Consider the following 10,102-nt stretch of genomic DNA (forward strand, 5'->3'; position numbering starts at 1 on the left):
GTTCTTAGCTGCACCTTAATTAAGGAAGTTATATTAAAATGCTAAAATATAATTCTCATTCATGTCTTCTATAAGATGTATCTAAAATAAATTGAATTATTTATATCTTGGACAGACATGAAAAATTAAATTTAAATTAATTCCTTATTCAAGATTAGGAAGAGAATAATTATATTATATAATGTACTACATATCTATCCTTATTATGATACTAGATATATAATATTTAGGAAACTATTAAATTATTCTAGCCCATATCATCTAGGCATAAATAAAATATATTTATTTTCATAGATATAGTCAATAATTAAAATATTCATAAAATCTAGTGAAATCTTTCCAAATATATATTTTTAGCATTAAATAATAATATTTTAATGATCTCTTTCAATCACATGAATTAAATAATCATAAAAAAAATCCCTTCATTGATATCTCTGTTAGGATTGGTATACTGAAAAGCATATTTCGAGCATGTTGCACGGATAGAATTGCTTGTATACAATAAATTCTACAATCCACTTTTAACCCAAGGTGAGAAGTAATTTTATCGCATTGATGTTTGCTTGTGCATTTATAAGATGTTTCTCAAACATTTAAATGTATAAGAAGCAAACAAGTCTAATTTTTCTACATAGTAGACTGGTCGTGAACGATGTTCATAGAAGGTGACGCAATCGGTCCTTTGTAGAAGAGAAATAGAATTTCACAACCTAGATAGGCTTTGGCTACCTATCGTGAAAGGTTGCAGTGTCAGTCCGCATGTTTCCTTACCTTAGGAAATAAACGACACTGGTGTGGTATAGCACTGAAGGATCTAACTGTTGAGATAAGTCTTTCTTGCTATTTACAGAAAGACGAAGTCTCGGTGATTGTTATTTCTTAATCATTGTTGATATAACATTGAGCATACGATATTGATTACGCACTACTTTGATTTATCAAATGGTGCGGATTTTTCGCAATCCAAGAATCCTGATATCTTGGGTAGTGGTGATCAATGTCTAGAGGTGCTAGTATTGTTATTGCAATGAATCGTGTGCTGGGTGAGTCCAGTTTGATAATATCCTCAAGAGGTGTTCGAAAAAGGTTTTATTATTCAGAAACCCGGCCGGTTGGAATTTATTCCAGAATAATAAATAAAGATTTTGAACTAGACAACTCTTGGAAAAAGATATTAATTAATTAAAGTCAAATAGCAGACTTCAATTAATTAATGGGTATTTATATCTTAAACACGGGAGATAATAAATTAAAGAGGAAAGCCCGGATTACTCGTAATTTGGGATTGGACGGGCAGTCAATATTATTATACTATAGTGGATGATAATAATATTCTGTTTGGACTTATATTAAATTGGGGCTCAATTTAATTAGTAAAAGACCAACAGGTTTGACCCAAATCCAACCTCCATGGATCCCTAATCTGGCCCATCATAACTCAATATAAAAGGAGATTAGAAAGGAGATTTAATAAGATTTAACACATTAATTTTCGTGCTCCCCTCTGGGAGTGGACGAAAAATCGGTTTTTGACAAAACTGATATTCTGTCTTCTTTCTAATCAAGCCCTTTTCGTTTTTGACAAGCTTTGCCCACCCAAAGGTCATAATCTGAGTTCGGGATACAGATTAGAAGATTTATGGTTAAGTACGAAGATCATCTCGTGGAGAAGGCGCAAGCAATCGACGATTCTTTGGAGAATCAGATCGGTAATTCTAAACCGTAGGAAATCATGAATTAGGGTTCTTATTCCTTAAACATGATTTATTTGTGTTCTTGAATGCAATTTGATTTGTTTAACATGTAGATAATTAATCCCATAATCGGTCAAATAGATCTGTAGATCTGATTTATTTGTGTATGCATGTCTTCCGCTGTGCAAGGGGCACCAATCCCCAGCAATTGGTATCAGAGCCATTTTTTGGCTCTGATTATGTGGATTAATTTCATGTTATGTAATTGCTTGAACGTATTTTCTTCGATGTTTGTTTGTTTTTCTTTCGAACACGAAGAGCATGAACATGAGGATGCGTGAGAATTCTTTCTCGGTGTTTTTGTTGTTAACAATTATCATTGTTTGGGTGAATTATTTTATTCTATCATATTGGACATAATGATTGCATATCATAATTTCAAATAATGATTAATTGGCATGATTACATGAGTCGGCGTCGTGGACTTAATGTTTACAACAAATTGTTCGCCTATTGATTTTGTTGTGTTTGTGCGATCTAAATATCACCGCAAAATTCGTTGGTTGGTTGCTATAATATCGCGTGAATATGAAATCAATTCCCGACGTGGAGAACTGCACCGCGATGTTTGCGGAGGCGGCAGAGACGATGTCGCTCAAGTGCAGCAGCTGCTGCGAAGTCGACGTCGCAGCAGCGGCGACGAGGCAGCAACGTCGGTTCGATGGGCAGCTTGACGCGCCGGAGTGTGTGCCGCAGAGATGCAGCAACAACGGCGTTGTCTGAGATGCAGTTTCAGTGGGGTTCCGGGCAGCAGGAGGTGTGGATTTCAGTGGGAGAACGATGGCGCAAGATTAGGGTTTTCCTATGCGCGACGTGACATCACCTCGTCCCGTGAACTCGGTTTCTAAAATGATTAGGGTTTCCAAATCCTTGGATTCATTTTTGGAAATAATTCAAGATATAATTTAGAATAAGTTTTGAATATATCAATTTAATTGTATTATCTAAAATTTAATTTTTAATTAAATTATGGATTAATTAAATTTTTATCCTTATTTTTATGGATTTAGATAGATTAAATTCTATCTAGATAAATCCTAGATAAATTAGGATAATAGTAATTAATTTTATTTTGTCTTATGGATTTATATAGATTTAATTCTATGTGAATAAATCCTAGATAGACTAGATAAAATAATTAACTATATTTGGATTTTATCCTTATTTTATGGATTTAGATATATTTAGTTATATCTAGATAAATCCTAGATAAATTTGGATAATAATTAATTTTATGGTCTTATGGATTTATATAGATTTAATTCTATGTGAATAAATCCTAGATAGACTAAGATAAATTTTAATTATGTTTATCCATATCTTGTAGATATTGATAGATTTATATCTATCTAGAATATATCTAAGTAGATTTGGATAGTTAAAATCCATGTTTATCTTTTTCTTATGGATATATATAATTAATCCAATATTGTAATTATCTTTTGGGTTTAAGATAGATTTAGTTCTATCCAGTTAAATCCTAGTTGAATTAATTAATATTAATTCTAGTTTATCCTAATTTTATGGATATAAATAGATTTATTCTATTTAGAAAATATCCTAGATAAATTTGGATAAAGATAATACAAGATAATCCTTATCTAATAGGATTTTGATAAAATTAGTTTATCTAGTATAAATCCAAATAGAGTTGATATATTCTAGTTTCTTATTCTAAATAATCTAGTACCGGATTGTCAAACACGGGGAATAATATCACCGACTGGCTACCTTCTAATAAACTTCTTTTACTATTTGGAGAAACAAAGATTTTTCAAAAACTTTTGGAAACAAGAAACAGAAAGCAGTAAACAGCTAATTGCAACTAAGACTAGAGGTAAAATATATGAGATAAGAGAATTCCAAGGATGCGCGTTCACAATTATGGTTATACAAATTCCAACTACAACACCCTAGCACAGTTTATACTTCGATAGAACGAGTCACACTAGTTATGCCCATGCGGTACAAGCGTAGATTACTAACACTAGGGTTGTCAATCCTAGATTCGTAACTCCTAAAAGCTCCTAAGACCCTTGAAAAGTCCTCACTCTCAATTAACAGTGTCGTTTTAAGGGAAGCTAATTGTAGTGTCTATTAAGTGGATCTAACTCGCCAACCTCCTCTCACGATTATGTAGCAAGTTATATTTAATCTACATCGGATGTGTCACTCAAACATGCAGTGTTACGGAACAACTTAAGGAAGAAACGAAGTAAAAAAAAACGGATATTAAATAGAAAAAGGAATTGTATGACCAAAGTCGTTACTAACACATCCCTAGAATCCTATGAATTTAGTTACACATGACAGAATAATCTAAAAACATAGTTTGAAGGGAAAACAAAGTAATTATAAGAACTGAAGCGATAAAACCCAAAGGTAGAATCCTGTAGCCTTGATCTTCACTTGAATCCGTCTTCAACCTCTTGCACAACGAAGAACTCTCAAATATTATGCTCTAGAATTGTGAGGCAAAAAAATTTAAAGTAAAGTATGAGTGTGTCTGTAATGAAGAGGTTTGAGGGGGTATATATAGGGGATAATTCGAGTCCTATTGATATAAGGAAAAGGTTGGCTAATTTTGGTAAAATCTGGAGAAAATCTAGGTCAAATCGTGCGCCGCGTTTTCGCAGCGGACCGCTGCACCTTAGCCAGCGGTCGTTGTGCGTTGTCCGTAGCTTCTGCCCATTTATGTAGCGGGCGCTGCATGTGATGTAGCGGTCGCTGCAAATTAGTCTAGTGGCTTCGAGACCTTCTCGAGCGGTCGTTGGGCGTCTTCAGATTTTTAGCACAACTTTCTCCGGAGCGGGCCGCTATAGGCGTAGCTGTCCCTGGGGCCCAGCGGTGATACACGCAGCGGGCCGCTGGACATTTCAAACGCTCCAGACTTCCATCTTCGACTTTTTCCTATATTTTTTGCTCAAATATGCACAATTCTCACAAAAAATGTCAAAATACCAAAATAGATAAAAACATGTAAAATACAGAGATGAATTGCGACTTAGACATTGAAAACAGACCAAATAAGGGCCTTAAAACAGTGCAAAATCCGAGCGTATCACTCACACGGCTCTCGGCCATCGGCACAAGTAGGAATAATACCTTGATGATTCTCCAAAGAATCGAAGAGCTGAAGGAGAAAAAATCGTCCCACTCTATGAGGGAGTGGACGAAAATTTTGAGTAAAAAAAAATGTGTGTGTATTTTCTGTCTTATTTATTCTCCTATTTATATTAAGTTCCTTTTGGGCCCAGACAGGGTCTATGGAAGAATTTGGATATGACCTCCCCCAATTAGCTTTTTACTAATTAAATTGAACCCACAAGTTAATATAAGCTTATATTGGAATATTACGAAGAGCCACTAAAGAAGTAATAACTTCCCCATCCAAGTCCAAAATTACAAGTAATTCGGGTTTCCGTTTTGTCTTTTATTTCCCGCGCTTAAGATATAAATGTCCATTAATTAATTGAAGTCTGCTATGGAATTAATTAATTGACATCTGATTCACTTGGATTTTACATGATTTTAGAGGGTAGTTTTACTTAGTTTTGATCATATATTGTGTACTTTGAGACATAGTTATAGCTACTTCTCTATGATAATGATATTTTGACCATTTTGTGAAGAATGTGTAGAAAAATATACAAAATATGTGGATGTGCAGCAGCTTTGGTTCGAGACAGTTTTTTTGGAGATTTTGAAGTCCGATTCGCCCACAATGCTCTTCATCTTCGAAAGATCTTTGCGTGGATATCTTGAACGTCTAAATCAGAGTTCGGTAGAAGAAGTTATGGCTGTTTTACCAAGACTGCGTGGATCAGTGACATAACTGGCGACCCGCCGGGTACGCATGCAAACAAACCTGGCGACCCGCCAGCAAAACACGAGAAAAACGCCGTAGGCAGCTAGCGACTTGCCAGCTTCGACGCTCACCCAACCTGGCGACCCGCCAGCTTCGTCGGACATCTTATTTCGCGCCCAAAGTCAACCCTAGGTATATATATTCCTAGGAAATGCCTCCCAACACAACTTACACGCCTCATACCCCAAAAATATCAGTTTTTCACCTAGGAAGAAGAGAAGAACGAGCAGAGGACGAGAATTCATCGCAAGATTGAAGACGAGGCCTCCAATCCGCCCAATCCGATTCTAGGAGTTTCTACCTTTAGTTTTATTTTTGTTCAAACAATATTTTTTATTATTTCTTTGAATATTTCTTTGACTTTTGTGTTGAACATGAGTAGCTAAACCCTCCGGAGGAGATACAATGATTCTTATGTTTAATTGATTTTTGTTTTCTATGCCTTGGCTGATGTGGTTATTTTGATTTCTCTTGGCTTATACATTTATTTGACTTATCAACTTATAAATGCATGTGGATTTTACTACAATACTCGGGAGATGAGTAGTTTAATTAGAAAGAAGAGAAGTTGATGTCTTTGCCAATATAATCAACAGATTTGAGACCTTAGTTCTAGGAAGGACACTTCGGTTCTAGGTAGCAATCTACAAATTGTATGCTTCGGGAGAAGATATAGTTTTACCTTAGTGATAGCTTAATAACCTTTGAGACCCTTGTTGGCATGTTATCGATCCCGCATGATTCTACCTTCCTCATCCTTCATCTACATCTGTTCTCTTTTATTCGATTTTAGTTCTCTAGTTGTTTTTAATTGTTTTTACTTTGCTTTAAGTAGATTTAAAAAAATTAAAACTTTCTGATTCATCTAGATAGTAGTTGAGGTTGGTTCGTGGTAATTAGGTTAACACTCATTGTCTCTGTGGATACGATACTCTTTGCTTATAATTTGCTACATTAGCCTCGTACACTTGTGGGTATACTTGTGTTAAAAATAAGTTGAGTCAAGTTTTTGGGGTCGTTGCCGGGGACAATTTTGTGTTACTATAGCCTAATATCGTGATAAAAATTAAGATTACTAATCTAGATTTTACTTGCTTTATTTTTTTCTTTCCTTTTTGAGTTATTCTCACTTGTGTTTTTCTTTTCAGGTTGTATGCGCACTCGCTTTAAGGGGCAACCATTAGAGTTATTTGATCCTGAGATCGAAGCATCCAACCGAAGGAGGAACGCTCAGAGAAGGCTCAACCAAAGGATCCGAGCTCCATCTCCGATCCTAAGACTAACACTATTAGAGTTATTTGTTAGCCTCATTTTTACCTAATACTAACCTTATTATATAATACCCTTAATAACCAAGTTTAAGCCTATTGCCTTTTCTTTTGTCAAGCTAATCAAGTGGGTTGAGAATCCTAGACTAGAATTGTTGAGCTATGAAATGAAGAGTTTGGAGAGTTTAGTTGTTGAAAGAATTTGGTCGTGTTTAAGCCTATTGCCTTTTCTTTTGTCAAGCTAATCAAGTGGGTTGGGAATCCTAGACGAGAATTATTGAGCTATGAAAAGAAAAGTTTTGAGAGTTTAGTTGTTGAAAGAATTTGGTCGTGTTTAGCTTATCAAGTTGGAAATTGGTTGTATGTAAAAACAAAAAGAAAAAAGAAAAAAAGGAAAAAGAAAGAGAAAGAAAAAAAAGTATATAGAGGGCCCACGAGTTGGCAACGATTAGATCAATGCCAATCATTTTAAGCTCAAGCCAGGATTGATTAATATGGCTGAGGCTAATGCTTTGGGGGGGAAGGCCAATGAAGATCCCAACAAGCATCTCACCAAGTTTATTCAGATCAGCAACGCGGTGAAGCTTAATGGGGTGACAGATGAACAGATCAGACTAAGGCTATTCTCATCTTCGTTGAGAGATGATGCAAGAGACTGGTACAACAGTATGGGACCAGGATCTATTAGAATGTGGAATGCCATGGTAGACTTATTTTTGGGGAAGTACTTCCCATCCAGCGAAATTCTAAAGAGGCAAGAAGAGATAATTCAATTCCAGATGAAGCCTCATGAGACAATTCGAGAAGCATGGGCCAGATTCAAGACACTGTTGAAGAGATGCCCCAAGCATGGTCTAAGTCCGGGACATCAAGTCATAGCTTTTTACAGGGGGTCATTCCAGATGCATTGCGTGAACTGAATTGGAGTGCAGGAGGAGCACTCCTTCAATTAGGAGAGAATGATGCCATGCAAGTGATTGAGTGAGTAGCTTCCTCTGATGAAAGATGGAATGATGACCGAAATAAGTCATACAGGGTGGCCTCTGTTACAGAAGATGATGGAATAGACAAACTGCCAAAGCCAAAAGATCTTTTGACCACTCACCTGGGGATCATGGAGATTAGACAGCCTGGACCAGAACTGCAAGGAGGAGTTGAAGATGTGAACTATGTGCACCAAGGAGGGAATAACATGAACTTCTACAACTATTGCCCCAACCAAGGTGGTGGTAACTATAACCACTATGGTAACAAGGTGCATCCCAATCTCTTCTATGGGAATCCTAACAATGCTTTGCAACCGCCACCGGGATTTAAAGTAGCTAATGGAATGGTCGATGAGCAGAAGAAGCCTACTACAGAAGATATCTTGGCAGCATTCATGATTCAGACTACCAATTACATGGAGAAAACTGACAAGTACATGGAGATTACTAATCAAAGGCTGGGAAAAGTTGAGAATGACGTGCAAAGCTTGAACGTGCACATGAAGAGCATTGACAATCAGATAAGTCAGATCTCTCAAGTTGTGGGAGTCCAACATCAACTGGGCAAATTCCCAGCACAGACCATAAACAATCACAAGGACTGCAAGGCCATACACTTGAGAGGTAGTAAAAGCTATGAAGGACCTTCCATTCCTGTAGAGGAAAAGAAGAGTACTCCAGTGGAAGATGTCAGAGCAGAAGAGAATTCCAAGGGAAAGAATAAGGTGGACATTCAGACTGAGAAAGACGCAGTGCCAGAAAATCTGTCCCCTCCCTCCATTCCTACGACAGTTAGGGTGCCCTTCCTATTCGCAGTGAAGAAGAAGAAGTTAGATGAGCAATTCTCAAAATTTCTCGATGTTTTTAGGAAAGTGCACATTAATATACCATTGGTGGAAGCTCTGCAAGAAATGCCTACATATGCAAAGTTCCTAAAAGATGTGCTCTCCAAGAAGAAGAAGTGGATTGACTATGAGACGGTGAGCATATCTGAAAACTGTAGTGCGATAATTCAAAAGAAGCTACCTGTCAAGCTTAAAGATCCTGGGAGTTTCAATATCTCATGCGTCATTGGAAATGACAGACAGACAAAGGCACTGTGTGATCTAGGGGAGAGCATAAATTTAATGCCATTATCGTTTTTCAGAAAGATGAAGATCGGCACTCTCAAGCCGACTACAATCACATTGCAGATGGCAGATAGATCAGTCACCTATCCTAAAGGAATTGTTGAAGATGTTCTGGTGAAGGTACACGACTTCATATTTCCCATTGATTTTGTAGTTGTTGATATGGAGGAAGACATGAATGTGCCGCTTATCTTGGGGCGTCCATTCCTAGCAATGGGAAAAGCAATTATAGATATAGCAAAAGGAGAGCTCACTCTTCATATGGGCAACAAACGACACATTTTGTCTATCTACAATGCTATGAAGAGTCGTGAAAACGATGAAATTGTTATGAAGATGGAGTGAAAGTTGTGCATGTTGTGAAGCTCCAAAAGACACAAGTAATTGAGTCAACATTGGAGGATTTTTCATTACCACAGTGGATGTTTGGTTCATGTGGTGGATCAATTTCTTAAGAAGAGACTGCATCAAGTCCTAAAGTGAAGGAGAAGAAAACAAAAGTTAAAAATTCACCCAAAGCGGAAATCAAAATTTGTGATGGAGCTATGAAAAATACTTGGTGGAAGAAGATATTGGCTAGATCATATGTTTCCAAGATTGACAGAAAATCCAACACTACCATTTATGGCGTGACATGATGTAACTCATGGAGGACGTCGAGTCAACGACAATAACCAAAGGCACTGTAGGGGAGGTAACCCTTAGTAGGTAACTTTTAATTTTTTTCGTTTCAGTTTGTTTTTTGTGTGTTTTGTGTTGCTTGCATACCATGTATGTCTCCCTTCTCCACCAACTTTTCAAACTCATTCTTTGCGTAGCTTTGAATAAGTTTGGGGGGATGATATGGTGGATAGGGACACTTACGAGGTATGTATCTTATTGCTTTATTTTTGCTTTAGATTTATTAGTTATATTTTGTTGCTTTTATTTTGTTTTAGGACAAATTTGTTTTCTTTGAAAAAACTCTATGAATTTCTGTTTTGGTTGGTTGGGATTGATTGAAAAATGTAAAATTGAATTGAAAAATTTGGTAGTAATTGGGGTGAAGACTAGTCGTCTATGATAAAAGAACCATCCATTTTGAGCTATCACT

General features: G+C 36.5%; 1 protein-coding gene across 1 annotated transcript; it reads left to right on the forward strand.

Annotated features, from left to right (window-relative positions):
- Positions 1-7,387: 7,387 nt before the first annotated feature.
- On the forward strand, positions 7,388-9,354 carry LOC148927478 (uncharacterized). Its single transcript, XM_089056610.1, has 2 exons — positions 7,388-7,785; positions 7,899-9,354. Exons 1-2 carry the CDS (start codon positions 7,388-7,390, stop codon positions 9,352-9,354), a joined length of 1,854 nt encoding a protein of 617 aa, XP_088912736.1.
- The last annotated feature ends 748 nt before the right edge of the window (positions 9,355-10,102 follow it).

The sequence above is a fragment of the Salvia hispanica genome, chromosome 4 (genome assembly GCF_029641045.1).
Source record: "Salvia hispanica isolate PSC_SH4W2 chromosome 4, Shi_PSC_v1, whole genome shotgun sequence".
NCBI lineage: Eukaryota > Viridiplantae > Streptophyta > Magnoliopsida > Lamiales > Lamiaceae > Salvia > Salvia hispanica.